The 16,828-nt window shown below is 44.4% G+C and overlaps 1 protein-coding gene across 1 annotated transcript in view; it reads right to left on the bottom strand.

The window, feature by feature from the left end:
• LOC146796676 (uncharacterized) overlaps window positions 1-16,828 on the bottom strand; it is a 208,743-nt gene that overhangs the window by 62,238 nt on the left and 129,677 nt on the right. Inside the window, exons 32-37 of the mRNA XM_085629355.1 lie at window positions 14,709-14,800; window positions 12,268-12,383; window positions 12,002-12,160; window positions 5,850-6,049; window positions 4,771-4,886; window positions 2,491-2,609 (exon numbers count right to left, since the gene is read on the bottom strand). Of these exons, the coding sequence (XP_085485481.1) occupies window positions 2,491-2,609; window positions 4,771-4,886; window positions 5,850-6,049; window positions 12,002-12,160; window positions 12,268-12,383; window positions 14,709-14,800 (802 nt within the window). The remainder of the gene's footprint in view (window positions 1-2,490; window positions 2,610-4,770; window positions 4,887-5,849; window positions 6,050-12,001; window positions 12,161-12,267; window positions 12,384-14,708; window positions 14,801-16,828) is intronic.

The raw sequence follows: 16,828 nt of genomic DNA, 5'->3' as shown, positions 1-16,828 counted from the left end.
AAAGGCAGATTCATGTTTTGTGGACTTCAGAATGCATCAGTAATTTCAAATGTGTCAAAGTCTGTCACACTCTTCATTGAGTTCTTCCACAGAGGAAAGCTCTTTCAGTCGTTGGGGCTGATTAGCCCTGATTACTAGAAGCACTGTACTGGGGTCTTGCAACCTCCACACCTCTCAACAACTTGCCAGTATGGTGCAATTTACAAGTATTTCCTCATGCCATTGGGAATCATACTGTCAACAAGGTTTTTCCAGCTCAAATTTAGCCAGGCATTCCAGTTCCATGAGGATCACTGCCCCCATTTACAACCTGCTTTGGCCTCTGTAGGCAGGAGCTAGGGTTTGGTATCGGTGTCGGTGGTAAGGGTGGGCTGATTGCTGGCCGGGTGAGCATTCTGGCGTCCCTGTCCCACAGCAAGTGTTTAGATGGAGCCCACAGTGTAATGTTTTTAATGACACATTGCTTCCCCCTGGGTTCCATCTATGCAACTTTTTTTTCCTTCTCCCCCCTCGAGGAGCGGTCCGTGCAGATAAGAGTGGTGAGGTGGTGGGGCAGGGCGGGGGGCATTTGAACAGACAAGGAGGAGGGAAAAATAATTATTTATTTAATTCCGCCCCCCCCCCCCCCCCCCCCCAACCAGGCCCCACCGCTTTTACCTGCACAGGCCGCTCCTGCCCCCCTCCTGCCTACTTTTGCTCTATACGGCCACTGCCCTTCTCTTTATACTCTCCTATTACTTGAGGGCTCAGCAGCAGAGATGGTCAGGGTCAATGAGGGGGTGGCTCGTGCCGTCATAAAGACAGGCCGGTACCCAGATGCACAGTGTTTTTGGCTACCGAGTCTCCGTGTTAAGGCCCACCTCTTTTTACTGTCCTTATTTCTTTATTTCTAATGTGGGCAGTCCAACATTTGCTGTTAATGGGATGCTCCTCCCACCCCTCCCATATTAACCCATTCCTTTTTTAATTGGAGTTATCAAGCTGAACTTTGCTTCTGTTCCCCCAACTGTTTTTTATTTTTTTTATTTTCATCGCCTACTCTGATACCAGAGATCCAGGCTAACAGAAAGAAAAGCTTTTGAGTGCCTCATAGCCCCTTATTTAAATCCAAATAAGCCTGTATTACAGAAACGTTGCACTGTTGCAAAAACAAGGAGGATTTGCATTGGTTTTTACAGCTTCTTTAATAGGAAATGGAACCTTCGGAATTTGCCCCATGGCCAACAGGACACAAAATAATTCCACATTGTTTCTGCTGTGCTCACATAAGAAGGATGGGAAATAAAATGTGCCCATGTACTAAAGGTGGAAGATGTGATATTGTTCAAAGCGCATTCACCCAGTTTGCTATTTGCTTTTTTATATAAATAAAAAACGATGGGTAGTGAACAGGGTTTCTTTGTACAAATGTCTATCACACTTGCGAAATTATCTGCAAGAAACCATAAGTGCAAGGTTTCCACACTCCTCTCTCACAGTTAAGCCCGGGTGAAAATGTATTGCTGTCATGCAGACAATGGCAACACATTCTTTGCTACAATTTGTAGGCAGCAAAACGGAGCAAAATGGCTGTTCCCTTTATTTCTGCCAGTGGAAGGTGTGCCCATTATTTGTGCAAGAGGTACGTGTGCCCCTTATCTGTGCCAGTGGAAGGTGTGCCCATTATCTGTGCAAGAGGTACGCGTGTGCCCCTTATCTGTGCCAGTGGAAGTTGTACCCATTATCTGTGCCAGTGGAAGGTGTGCCCATTATCTGTGCCAGTGGAAGGTGTGCCCATTATTTGTGCAAGAGGTACGTGTGCCCCTTATCTGTGCCAGTGGAAGGTGTGCCCATTATCTGTGCTAGTGGAAGGTGTGCCCAATATCTGTGCCAGTAAGTCGTGCCCATTATCTGTGCCAGTGGAAGGTGTGCCCCTTATCTGTGCCAGTGGAAGGTGTGCCCATTATCTGTGCCAGTGAAAGGTATGCCCATTATCTGTGCCAGTGCAAGGTGAGCCCATTATCTGTGCCAGTGTACTGTGTGCCCAATATCTGTGCCAGTGGAAGGTGTGCCCATTATTTGTGCAAGAGGTACACGTGCCCCTTATCTGTGCCAGTGGAAGGTGTCCCCATTATCTGTGCCAGTGGAAGGTGTGCCCAATATCTGTGCCAGTGTAAGTCGTGCCCATTATCTGTGTCAGTGGAAGGTGTGCCCATTATCTGTGCCAGTGGAAGGTGTGCCCAATATCTGTGCCAGTGTAAGTCGTGCCCATTATCTGTGCCAGTGGAAGGTGTGCCCAATATATGTGTCAGTGTAAGTCGTGCCCATTATCTGTGCCAGTGGAAGGTGTGCCCATTATCTGTGCCAATGGAAGGTGTGCCCAATATCTGTGCCAGTGGAAGGGGTGCTCATAGGTCTTAGGAAGAGAAAGAGAAAGCATCGAGGAAGAACTGACATTGAAGATACATTTCTATCATTTTTTCATTCCAATGCTGTATTCTTGATACTTACCGCTTCAAATTTCGTGTTCCAAGTGAGAAGATCCCCCAAATATGCATATTTGAAAAATTTACCGAAGTTGATATTGATCCAGTCTATAGATGATATCTCGGCCTGGCCACAGACAACACCTGCAAATGCACAAGGAGACCAAGGCTTATAAATGTGTTATTCATGGCAAATATATTAAAATCGAGGATCTAAAGGCATGAACTCTCAGTACTGCTTTGTGTTTTGAGCCCTTCCTAGCACCTGCGATTTCAGAAAGAAGCCTCTGAGCCCTCTGGTAGAGAGAGGGCAGGTGCCCAAACGTACGTCTATGCTCACAAACACACCCTGGCCGGTTCCCAAAAGCACATAGGGATCTGTATCAAACGTTTATTGCCTCTCAGGGTGGCAGATTTCAGAATTTTAGAAATGAACAGAAAGATTCCCAAAAGCTCCCTGAATCCTTCAACAGTTTCAGGTTTCCGAGAGTACCCAGGAATTTCCAGTGGTACTCTTGGAAAACATTTGTGAATTCCCAATTGCATCTACGGAGAGATGTTTTTTATTAATTTATTTATTGTTAACAATCATAAAAATAATAACAATGATAGGGAAGGGGGATGGCAGCACACTGCTTCACCTCCAAGCACAGTTTGCCCCTTGGCATTCTCATAAATGCAGTTCAATTAAAATGCTTACTTGAATTTTTGTTGAATTGTTTCAACAAAGTTGGTGCTGTTAATCTCTAGACACATGTGTTTCTGGATATTATCCGTCATCAGTAGGGATAAAAACGAAATTCGTCTGGGATTGCTGAGAAGGCTGCCTCATAATAACAATGATAATATGCTTTCCTGCCCTTTCCATGAAGGAATGGGTGGTGGAGACATTTGTAGATATCCGCAACCTCACCGATTTTTGGGTGCTCTTCAACTTTGCCGGGATCCCCTGTCCCTGTTATAAGATTGACTTGCACAGTACTACGCCGCTCTGGAGAATGAAACACTGGTAGTGTCTACACCACACCTACCCCAGTGACAAATACTTTTTTCAGAGGAGATCACTGAGAGGAGGGAAAAGCTGATGGCTATGAGAAAACTCAGTAACTCAACATCTATTAGCATTTAAACAAGTGCCTGTGCTATCTCTAATGAGGTAGCCATAATGGACCATCATGTGGAAGCTGGTTAGCAACACATCTGTCACCATAGGTTTATGTTTAAAAAAAATCAATTAGTCTAGTATTTCGAGTTTTTGCTTTTCCTACAGGGATAGAAAACAAGAACAGTAACTGGAATGTACCTTCTCTATGAAAGGTACACAAGTGACTAATTTGGAATCCGTTTTTAAAAATGTCATTAACTAATTTAACTAGATGCAATAAAAAGTAACTAGATGGCAGTTACTTCTGCTATTAGTGAGCACTCAAAATACTCTTAAGGTTAGCAGTTCTGTGCTGTTGCTAAAGCAAAGTCACAGTTTTGCAATCCATGAAGTCTTCATCCAATGAACCAGGCTTTTACGCTAAGTGCAATGACCATTGATCCTCATTGGATGGTTTAGTGTTCTGATCAGTAGGGGCAACTTGCAGGTGAACAACAGCTCTTCATATGCTAGTGTGTGCCTCGAGCCGCAGCACTATCATTTTGCACCATGACATCAAATTTTCGTAAGTTGTCACATTGCAAACAAGCAGGTTGGTCACCCTCACTAGTACGGTGCACATTTCTCTTGATATCCTGTTGAATGAGATGAGTTTATCAATTTTCCAAGCAACTCAATGACAGTTTTAATCAAGCATTATTTTCTTGCGCTCGCAGTTTTAACAGTGGTTAATGCCCTCTGAAATGGCACATAATGAATGGAAGGGCAATTCACTGTTTGTAACTTGGGACATGTGGTTACTAAGTTAAGAAGCACCCATAACCCTAACCTCACTAAACCCAAGCCAATGAACATGTCCATAGCCTCTTTCTCTATCATGTCCAAGCTATGAACCTAGAATGCAGTCAAACAACAGACAGCAGTGCCATCATGGGAGCACTCCCATTGGCTGACCACATCTCAGCATTCCATGAGGGTAGTGCTGAAGTTAACATAGTCTCAGTCACATTGTGGTAGTTTAATTTACTAACTTCTTTTAGACAGACATTGAGGACCCAATGGCAAGTGACATATTAGTCTGTTATATTAAGTACTGAGAAGCCAACAGCGGGTCATCGTCTTCTTGGAGCACAGACTAGAGTCTGTACATTTATTTGGGAAACTCAAAATTTCCAGGCAAGGTACCATAGTGTCACTTACCTGTGCTGCTGCTGCTACTGTTCTTGAACTCGAAAATGCGTTTGATCAATTTGTCGTAAACTGACTTCTTGACTTCTTCGGACAGCTTATCAAAAACACCATTGAAAGCCTTCACACTGTACGAGAAGAAGGAAGCAGTGTCTTATATTGTAGTGTGTAGTATCATACTGAAACAGTTCTAAAGTGCTACGCTACTCGGTGACAAGAACCCAGAGAGCTTTTAGTTGTGAGCATGAGGGCAAGAGACGTCAAGTGTGCGTGGTAAATCATATTAACATCACAGATTTAGTGTACCACATATAACAGTGTATACGTGAAAGCATGAAGGACCAAGCACTTAAATGTATGTATAGATGTACAGCTAGACTAGAGAAACAAACTAGGGGTCAGATGTTCATTTCAGTCTTCGGTAGCTGCATTTGCATTGAGAACAGAGAGCATGTCTTCAAACACCAGGCGACCTCTAGCGCCACGTTATTCAAAGTCTGCAAAGTGGCTACACTTGGCCCATGACACCCGATGGACGACAGTAGGCAAGAGACTTCATGAACAACTGACTTTGTTTCTACCACAAATCACTTCCAAGCATGCAGTCTGCTTGTCAGATATGTGGAGACACTTTGGTGAAGTTATCCCAAACAGCCAGATAATAAAAATGAAAAAAACTCTGGCTGGATCACTGGTATTCTTACGGGGAATGGGTCTACAGAACGAGCCTTTGCTTTTAATGGTGAAGCGATGAAAGACTCAATGAAAGTAAGGGTTCTCTTTAGATATATTACTTGCGCTTTAACATAAAAGTTTTCTTCAAATTTATAGAACTAAAAAAAATAAATAGAGCTTCTACCTCATCCAAGCCTTTTCCTTTTAAAATTGCTGGTTAATGTGAAATAAATGGCAAAGGTTGACAAAAGCAGCTTCAAAACCATTTAACTTTTGTGGTAAGGACTTATATTTCTACCACCCCATGCAATGTCGACAAAGGAGTAAAAATTTAAAATCAAAACCATATTGGCCCAGTATAGAATCAAAGGTAATTGTCAGGCGCTGCAGCACCCAAGACAGGCAAAGAATCTTACATTTGTTGCTCCGAGCCACAGTCTATGTTGCTGGGTATCTCAATGAGGATGGTCTCATTCACATACTGGAGGATGTATTTGAACTGTACTTGGTACCAGAAGATCCAATCTGTCTCTGTGAATGTAGAATAATCCTCTGAGATCACACTTGTGATGCGGGTAAAGATCACAGTGCCGATTTCTGTGCCCTGTAGCTCAACCTGAAAGATAAATGTATACCTGATGTGAGTACATTTTCAGACTGGACATTCTAAAACATATCAATAAGCCAGACATCAGATGCTGAGGCTATGATGTTTATATCACTGTGTACTGTCTTATATAGTCTCCATGAAATCTCAGAAACTAACCTCTTTAACTTGATTCCCCAACATTATCAAGCAATGGACCAATCATCTTCACGTTAGTGACTCCGCGCATTTAACGCACTCTGTCTTCCTGCCCTTGTGTGTGATGGAAAGGGAACTAAATAGAATACCGCCATTCACCTTTTACCCTCTTTTTCTTTTTAGGCCTTGCCTACAGACAGATTTATCTGTCTATTAGCAAGCAGAACTATTGTATACTATTTAGATTTATGGTATGCATTCGCCGCTCAGACTGACCTGATCTCCTGAGGCGGAAAGCCGGGAGTGTGAATTGTTTTTAAATAACTTTGAGTGTCACCAATTTATTGTGTATTTTACTCACCCCTTGCCCCCTCCTGCACCTTGCAAGCAACTTGTGTGCTCCTAACCTGGCCGCGCAGCAGTTACAGCGCTGTCGCTGAAGCTGCACAGGGTTCACTGCTGCCGCCATCACCGGCGTTCGCTGAGGCCACGCCCCTTTTTGAGGCCACCCCCCCCCCCCTCCCCTATTTTCCTCTTCCTTAAATCATGTGCCATGCCCGGACGCGCAGCGGACGAGCGCAGCGGGCGCGCCGATTGCGCGCCAAAGGCGCGCTTAAGGCAAGCCCGTCTGCGCCTGTCCGCGCTAAGGTAGCGCCTTGCGCCAGCTACGCTACCTGTTTGAGCCCAACCGACCTCAGCATGCCTCCTGCTGGCCCTCCCTACTCCAGAGAGGCGCTCTTGCAATTGGGTAAGCTATACGCAAACAAAGGCACTGTTACCTTATTACATGCAGCCTTTCTGCGAGCCGATTTTCTGGGTAACAATCTGTTAAAATTGGCCTTTTGAATGTAAGGTCCCTGCCTAGGCACAGTATTGAGATCCAGTTACTTATTGAAACTCATGAACTAGATGTTCTGTTCATGACGGAAACATGGACTCGCCCTGATTGCCTCGTTGATCCTGGCTTCACATGTCCTCCTGGGTATAAATTTCTACACACCCCTAGGGCTAGTGGGAGAGGGGGGGGGGGGGGGTAGGTGTCATTTTTAAGGCATCCTGTAGCATTAAAACTCTCGCTCTAGACCCGACCGTAGGCATTGAATTGTTGGGATTATCATTCCAGGCCCTCCCTGGCATTATTGTCACCGGGATACTGTGTTATCACCCTCCTGGGGCGTTTAGCCTCCAGCATCAACAAGCGCTCCTGGTCACCCTGACTAATATTGCACTTTCCCATCACAAACTGTTCATTCTTGGGGATTTTAACCTCTGGCGCAATGGCGCTTTCGACTCTGGTCTCAATAACCTTCTTCACGCCTGCGCTAGTTTTGGCCTCTCTCAGTTGGTCACCGGAGCAACCCATAAAGGCGGACATCTCTTAGATATATTGTTCGCAGATCCCCAGTTAGTTGGGATGGGGGAAACCCTACCTATGGATTGGACGGACCATTCACTTATCAAATTTTTTATACACGTGAATGACTGCCATTATAAGGCTCCTGGGCTGACCAGAAAAATTAACTGTAGAGATTGGAAAGCTCTTACTCGTCTGCACTCTTCAGGGGTAGTGTTCCAGTTGGAACAAGTCTTTGATGAGAAAAAACAGGTAGATGATAACTACTCCTCACTCTGCACAGGTATGACATCTATCCTTGACGTGCATTCCCCTTTGAAATTGCGCAGCTGTAAGGGCAATGACTCCGCTCCTTGGTTCAATGAATCCTTAAAAGATCTGAAGCAATGCTGCAAACAAGCTGAGAGAAGGTGGAGACGTGACTATTCAGACACTTCTAAGGAGCTGTGGAAAAATAAAGTTCATGAATATAAGAAACTGATTAATAAATCAAAAGCGGATTATTATTCCTCCACGATCTGTAATTCCACCAACAGCTCCAGAAACATCTTTAATATCCTGAATAGTGTCACCAATCCGGAATGCACCAAAATTCCATCATCCTCTCGCAAGAACTCTGTGAGAACCTTGCTGTTTTCTTTAAGGAAAAAGTTGAGCTTATCATTAAGGACTTGGAAGTCTCGCCAGACTTTATCCCTCCCCCTGATCTGAGATTGGGATCCTCAGTGGACCTTCTTGTAGGTCCATCTCTGGCTTCAAACGATCTCTTACTCGAGTTTCCACCTCTTACGTATGAAGTTTTCGGCAAACTAGCCAGAGAGATTTCCTCGGGGTCGCCCTTAGACTATGTTCCACGAAAAATATGGAAGGAATTTGAGAAGGAACTTTTCTCATCCCTCCATCTTATTTGCAATCAATCTCTTGTGACTGGGACTGTTCCAGCTCAATGGAAGCAGGCGCTAGTATCTCCTTTACTAAAAAAGCCCTCTTTAGACCCGGACTGCTCAAAAAACTACCGTCCCATCTCTCTGCTACCATTTCCAGCCAAGATTGTTGAGAGATGGGTTAGCAACACCCTCTCCAATCATCTGGAACGCCTTCAACTACTAGATGGTGATCAATTCGGCTTCCGGCCCGCCCACGGTACCGAGAACGCCCTTATCACCGCTATGGACGAACTCCAAAGGCGTGCAGATAGAAAGCAGGCAACGTTTTTGATCCTGCTTGACATGTCTGCCGCCTTCGACACTGTGAACCATAAGATTCTGTTGAAGCGGTTGTCTGAGGCGGGAGTACGAGGGTCTGCAGTGCAGTGGTTCCACTCCTTTCTACAGGATAGGCAGCAGGCGGTGTCTATCCCTCCCTTTCAGTCAGTCTTTCCTCTGATTTCACACGGGGTCCCCCAGGGCTCAGCAATTAGCCCAATTCTTTTTAACCTCTATCTTAGACCCCTGATTACACTAATTAAAAGCTTCGATATTAAAATTGTCAACTACGCCGACGACACGCAATTGATCCTCTCCTTGGAGGGTGAGGACTCTTCTTCGGTTGAGATCTTTCACAACTGCCTGCGTGCCACCTCCCGCTGGCTCAGGGACAACTCCCTTCAGTTTAACGCAGGGAAAACGGAGCTGCTCTTCTGCGCTGGAACTAAGATTCCCGACCCTTCCCAGATAATTTCTGGCCCCCTGAAACTGGGACCACTGTCCGGCCGGTGGAATCAGTTCGTAACCTAGGGGTCATGCTGGACTATAAGCTCAGTTTGGAGACACATATCTATAAGACTACTGCTTGCTGCTTTGCTATCCTCCGTTCCCTAAGGAAAGTCCTTCCTCTCCTTCCCCTACATGCTCGTGTTCAAGTGGTAAGATGCACCATTCTCAGCAGATTGGATTATTGCAATGCCCTTCTGCTGGGATCCCCTGGATTCTTGCTGGACAGGCTCCAAAGGGTTCAATCAGCAGCTGCTAAGATGGCCTTGGGGCTTTCGAGTAGAGCACACGGGCTCTCCTCTCTGAGCAAACTACACTGGTTGCCGGTGAGGCAGAGAGTACAATTCAAAGCCCTTTGTATAGCATTTAGGGCGCTCCATGGAACTGGCCCTGCCTCCCTACAATCGAAATTCACGTGGTACACTCCAGCCAGGCAGCTTCGCTCCTCTGAGGCCAAACTGGCAGCTGTTCCCAGATTCAAGAGAGTTAGATCTGGAGGCAGATCCTTCGAAGTAACCGCTGCCAAGCTCTGGAACTCGCTCCCAGCTGATATTAGGCACATTTCTGAACTTCTCCCATTTAGGAGAAGGATCAAAACCTGGTTATTCCCTAACACTTCTGTCTGACAACTCTCGGTTTTTTGCTTCATTTTACGTCTCCCTCTGATCTAGTCAGCGCCAGGATGCCTGCAATGGTGACAGTGCGCTTATAAATGCTTAAAATAAATAAATAAATAAAATGCTTTGGGCCCACCCCATGCTCATGTTTCGACAGCTTTCTTGCGTATCTCAGTTCCCTGCTCCTGATGAGATGTTTTGTTTACCTGCAAAGGGGCATTTTGGTCTCACCAAGCTTCGATTGAAGGTGTTGTATTCTTTCCCTGCTGGTGTCATGAATTCTAGCTGGCAGATTATTTTCACTTAGTTGCACTTTTGTTTATCTGCTACCCTTTCCTATCACATTTTTTTTTAAATTGTTTTTATTAAACAATGTTGCACAGGAGTACATCTCACAGAATGCTATTCATGGAGTTAGAGAGCCAACTGTTTACTATCACATTAGAGTAAAATTGCCACTCTATATTGTAATATCTAACAAGCATTAATCCATAATAATCCACAAAATGAATGAGTCCTACAAGTGCATGCAATCAACAGAGAGTCAAGGATCATTCAATGGCACTGTGCTTCTTTTTCCATTCAATGCAACCATCTAGATGACTGAACTCAGCCCTCTCAATGCAATTAATACAGCATCAAATGCTACTCAGATAGCAACAAAATGCTCTTATGATACACTAAACAAGCTCAGCCAATGCTGCTTAATATCAAGAAAGCAGGAGATTTCTGAACAGCATGGAATGGATCTCCTCTGAACCCCAGAAAGCAGAGAACAGTTTGGGCTACATAGGACACTCTAATCTGAATAGGACAAAGAGCCCTCTGATCAGCACAAAACAGTGTTGTGCGCAAGTGCGTGACTCAACACAGTAGAAGTTCTAATAGTTTGAGATTCCATCCACAGTAAGAGACTACAACTGCATACTTGTGTTTGTAATTTATTCACCATGAGCCAGCGGCAGTAGTTGCTTTTCTCTATCTTGTTAGAGCAACTAAAGGAAGTCATTTTGTGGTTGGAGCAGAACAGCTCAATCCTAAAACTACTGTGTTGAGAGTTCAGAGATCTATGCACTGGCTGAAGGTGCAGCAGTGGGAGACAAGTCTGCTTCTCGGTGTGACTTCCCTGTTGCATGAGCACAAGGTACCCTACCACACGGGTCACTCACATGCTCCATCATGCATACACAGATAGAAACTATGGTCGCTTAGGGGTTTGATGACCTCCATGGATGCGTGCTCCCACATGCATAATCTATATTTGTTTTCAAAGTACCCTCCATGTAGGGTACCATCTTTAAACAGAAGTGGCAAAAGCCCATTCTGATGCTATGTCATGTTGACCACTGCAAGCATGTGCCAACTTGTCTCTGTGTTGCGACTTTCTTTTTTAATGTCTACCTACTGGTGTCCTCTGATGATGGTTGAAGCTCATTAGGTTGGCAAAGGACTGCTTGCAACTCTTATATCCAGTCAGTCCAGATGTCCCATCAGCCACAATCACCCAATGAAAGACCTACCATTCACGCTGTGTGTTGCCGTGGGAAGGCAGGGTCTTCATGCCAGAGTCCGGTGCCATTCAGGTAGGAGATAAGATCTTTAGAAGCTAGGAGACCGAGATGGTTGGAGGGAGCATGGAGCCCTAACAGCATCTACCAGCTGTTCCCTTAACCTAAAGACCTAACATGAAATAAAGATCTTCCCTCCTACCTGAATGACTCCAGACTCGTGTATGAGGATCCTGTCTTGCAGCTAAAACAATGAGCTATAATTATTTTAAATGTTTCCAATGGCAAGTGCCCCTGATTGTAAGAATGCTTCATTATATTGTGGAATTACCATATAATACTTTATGCAACGCACAGTTTTCTTTAAATTCCGACAAGACAGTGTATTCAGTTCAATTGTTGTTCCTCCCAAGAAGTTCTAAGGAATTCACGACCGAAGAGAATCCCTACTTGGTGTTCTTCAATGCAGCGCTCATGTTCAAGACTTCAAAATCACAGGAGACCTCACACACAATCAACTCAACATCTGTTTAACCCAACTCTTCAAAAAATTACATACTAGTAGGTCTCTTTGCTGGCTTAGGTTTAGTTTGCCTGGCTAGCATCTCAAACATATAAAGGTATGCATATACCTGTGCATTGGTGTTCAGCTCGGTGACAAATAAAGAAACTTCCTCTGTGGTCTGCAGGTTCTGAAAGATTTTGATAAATTCTTGCTCGTTGTTAAGAGCCCCCGAAGTCCTGGTATACTCTCCAATCTGTTGAGGGGTACACTCCTCCAGGGCAGCCGACTGAGGGAAACAGAAAACCAAGTGGGTAATGGGTTAGAGAATCTTCCAGTGATGCTGCAGAATGACGACACAAAATCCAGAAAAGATATGAAAAGGAGCTGCCATACCGAATTAAAGTTGGGGTTCAGTTCTTTGAATTCTGAGATGGTGGCATACTCCTTGAAATCACCATACCATTTTTTTATAAATTCAGTACTGTTCTCTCCGCTAATGCACGAACGTCCTGTCGAGCAACGATGGGTTACCATTAGTGTTCAAAATAAGAGCAAAAAGAGAACATCCCTCAAATGTAAGTTAAACCTCTGGCTAAAGAAATAATTCTTTGAGGGTCCTCTTTGGAGACCTCACACCATGCATTCAATTACCAAGATGCGGAAACACACAGAATCCAGGATCACCATCTTTTCAAAGTTTCTTTTAGAATTGCTTAACTGCCTCTCCCCCACTCCACCAAATTACTATCATGTTCGAGTAATTGAGCTGTGTGTACCTGGATTATTATAGTGGACTAGTGGTTTGCACCAGATGAGAACTTTTATGGACAGTCACAAAAGACAAGAGGACAGAAGATAAAAAGCTATTGACGGTGCTGGTATGAATCCCATTCTACTTGGGACCTCAATAAGATCACAAGTATTAAAACTCAAATAAAATGGCATGAAGCAATATGTTTGGGACGATTTACATTGTCCCAAATCCCTTGCTTGGGATAGAGCTGTTACTCTATTCCAGTTGGGGGGCGTGCAATATGCACAATGACTGGTTTACTAGTGGGAATGCAGTTTCTAGCACAACCTATGCCCTTATAGGTTATAGCACAATGTGTCCCTTCGCAGTGGGACGCAAACCTACCTTCCATACGAATATTAATTCAGAAAGTCACAGTTTGCAGCAGCCCCTGTGATTGGCTGTGAATGCATGGGTAGAGGCCAGCAAGGCTCGGAAGACCTCCAACTCTACATTTCCATTCTCAACTACTGTCCGCTCCACCAGGCTTCCTGAAATGATTCCCTAGGGCTAAAACGGAAAGCTGCCCCCGTGGACAGCTTCTCCTTTGTGCAGCAGTTACAACTGGAGTTTGTCATGGAGTTGTAAGTGATCTATGGTTGGAAACTGCAAGTGCATTGCGGCCCCAGCGTTTGCCGCCTGCAGCGGCATATAAGAGCTTGGGGGAGGGTGCTGACAGATTCCTGCGCCGGCTGTAGGGAGGAGCTGACTGCTGGCGATTCCCCCGTGGCTACCGCCCCGTGACGGCTGCAGCCCCCCCTCCCCCACTCCCTTACGAGCGGGGGTGGGGGAGGCTGCCGCCCCCCTTGCTTTGCCACTGCTTCCAACCCCCTAATATTTGGTATTTGCACTGGGCTTTTATATATTGTAAAAAGGTGTTTCACACTTATAAGTGCTGAGCCTGATTCACAAGGGGCCTCCGCACTCATGGCGGAGGCCCCGCCGGTCGTGGGGATGTCTCCGTACTCGGGCGCAATCTCTGCAATGAGAATTCTCATTGGGGAGATTCTGCCCCGAGTGCAGACACTCCCCGACTGCGGGGCTCCCGCCACCAGTGCGGAGACCCTTTGCGTATCAGGCCTACAGTTTTTGCAAACCGCAGGCTTAGTTTTTATGGATTTAATTCTTATTATTGTAAGAAATACATTTGTGTTTTTTAATAAATGGAAGATATATTCGTTCTCTTCCATAGTAAGAGGATATGGGTTTTACTCTGGCTCTTGTGTCCATACGTTTTAGTCTTACTTTGCTCATATTATTACCACCTCTTGGATAGATCTATGAAACCCATAACATGAGATCTTAATAATCATATAAAACACTGCCCCAGAGAGATTCCAACACAAATGTTGCCAGCATCTTAAAAGCTGCATGACTGTTTTATGGGTCATCCCAGTAGCTAAATCCAAAGGAACTGTTCATTTTTGGGGTGCAGCACTTCGGGCATTTGCCCAGTGCTGTGGAAGTCTGTGCTTTATTACCAAGATTATTTTATGGGTAATATATTGTGTTATATCCCCTCCTTAAGGCACGTGAAGGCATTGCTCAAATTCTAGTGCTGCAGCCACAGATTTGTTTGCTGAATGAGGGACTTTGAATGACTGACATCCCCAAATTTTCCATTAACTAATTTGTTCATGATGTCGAGTTTCATAGTTTGAATTAAGCCTGGCTGGGAATGGGCGAAATGTAAATCGGATAAGCAACGTTTTATTAAACGTGCTTTCTTTTTTTCTCACAATTTTAACTTCTCAAACTTTACAAAGATTACTCTGTTTCTGAAGTTTTTAAACAACACCACGAAATTAGAATGGGTGGGGGTGGGGACTATACATTTTTACAGATCCCTAATATGTGACTTTTGTTTTTTTCCTACTTGCCGTTAATTGTTTAACACCAGCCCACCGAGGAGGGTATCCGCATTTCAGGATTTTTAAAATAAAATATAGATTTAAATTAACAATGAATTAAATATGTTTTCGCCGTGTGTGTATAAAGTTCACGTTGCTCTTTTGTTCAGGCCCACACAAGGGGCACTTACCTTGAGCCCTTAGGAAGGCGACTATTCTGCCATGAATGGCTCCACCTTGCACCTTGTCGAGCTTTTTAAAATTTTCACCAAATCCAGATACCCTGATAGTAAGAAAGAGAATAAAAAGGCAGCAAATCAGTGCATTTTATAGTCAAACAGGTCAGTGCTCAATAGATTTACACTAATCAGTAAAACAGACGTGAACGTTACACTATTTAAGCAGATAATGTAGGTACTTGTTGAAAGATTGACAGGAAAATTATTGGAATGCACAAATATCACAAAATTAATTTTAGAGAATAATTTTACTACTGAGCTATTTTCCCATCCATAAGCAGACTGTTATATTTTGGGTAGAAGAACATTAAGTTGATTATTGATGGAATTCACCAGAGGGTGTAGGGGGAATGGAGAAATCCTGCTAGATGCACAGAAAAAAGGAAGTGGGCTTGTAATGGTGGTGGCCATGGTAGTGAATTGAGGGTAGTGTGACCTGCCAACTCACGAGGTGCCTCAGTGTGTCACATGAGATTGGCATTGTAAATGTGGCCACCCTTTAAACAGACTCCATCCAGTAGTGGGCACTAAGATCAGCTGGATTTCCTTGTGCACATTAGGTTTTCAGCTTGTGTTTGGCCGCTCTGCACCTTTACAGTCTCTTGCGGGTTGCGCGACCTCCACAGGATCTGGGAGGCGGCATCCAGTGGCCAGCGGCATTGCTCTGCTGTGGAGGTAAGGTGGGCTACTGAGCTGCTCAGACAGGGCTGGTAGTCTAAAACTGCCCCATCAACAGGGCAATGGCCCTTTCTAGATCTCCCCTGTTGGACTGCACAGTGCCTGGGCCTTCAAGGAAATTATGTGTAAGCCCCAAAAAATTATGCATAATTATGTCTTATTTCATGAAATGCCTGCCGCCACTTTGCATTATTTTCTTAGCACAAAAGGCATCCTTGTAGCTTGTTCATGTGCTCCTGTGATAGGATGCTTGCCTAGACATAATCTCAATTATGTGATGTGGACTAATGGCTAAATCTTGAGTATTTCACCTAACAAGTTGGCGTAAACCAAATTTCACCCGGGCCTCATTTTTCTCAAACTGTAGGTCTGGGTGTGGAGGTCTCACTCTGCTGTTGCAGATTTAACAGGGAAAGACCTCCCTCCTTACTGCCATCTGACACTCATTTTAAAAATAAGCAAGTGTCGAAAAATCTTATTTACAACAGTGTTTTGTTCATGCAAAATTAAGACGGATAATCAGCTCTACAGGCAATGCGACTTTTTGGAATGGGGTTAAGATGGTAGCAATTGATTTCTATGGCATGGTGCCCGAATAATGTTGGATAAGTCATCAACTATATTATGCTGTAGACAGGGAACATTCCTCGCAATTACCTGTCCCTCACACACCACCCTGTATGCCGCGAAACGTGGATATGCAGATTGTCGCGGAGGAACGTGTACCTTTTTACCATCAAAGGCTGAAAAAGACCTCGGAGTAGTGTAATGACCGGGAGGTGGTACCACCTTATGACAACACCATAGCATTGTTGGTGCTGCAGGGATTCATTTATGATTTCACGCTCCTACCTGAGACCACGGAGCCAACACATGTCTGAATAAAGAGATCAAGGGGAGAATGTAGAGGTTATCCCTACAAAAGCATGTAGACCATTGTTTATGCTGTATCATGGCAGATAGGTCTCTGAATAAATGAGGATCATATGGAATTTGAACTAACCTCTCGCCAGTCCCCTCAATTGTGAGGCATCAAATAAATATATACAAAAAGTTAGACCCATAACACTTGCTGTAATCATTTACTGGTGGAGATTGAGTATTTTCCTCTGGTGTCTGCTCACTGGACTGGTTTTCAATTGTTTTTCAATCAGAGAGAGCTATCAGAGAACCTCCACAGCCATTCTATAAACTGTTGCATTCCATAGTGATATCTGGTAGCTCCCTCTTCTATGGCAAAGTGTGCATTTCCTAGCATTCACTCTCAGCAACAATGTACACATATCATGTGGGCCCCCAGTGCTTAATTTGAGCCGTGGTTTCTGGTGTTCAGCACTGGCACTTAATTGTCAACACCGGCACTTATGATAGTCTGCCACATGGTGGCGGTGTCT

This window comes from Triturus cristatus, chromosome 10 (assembly GCF_964204655.1).
Source record: "Triturus cristatus chromosome 10, aTriCri1.1, whole genome shotgun sequence".
NCBI lineage: Eukaryota > Metazoa > Chordata > Amphibia > Caudata > Salamandridae > Triturus > Triturus cristatus.
This window is presented reverse-complemented; position numbering and strand designations above follow the sequence as displayed.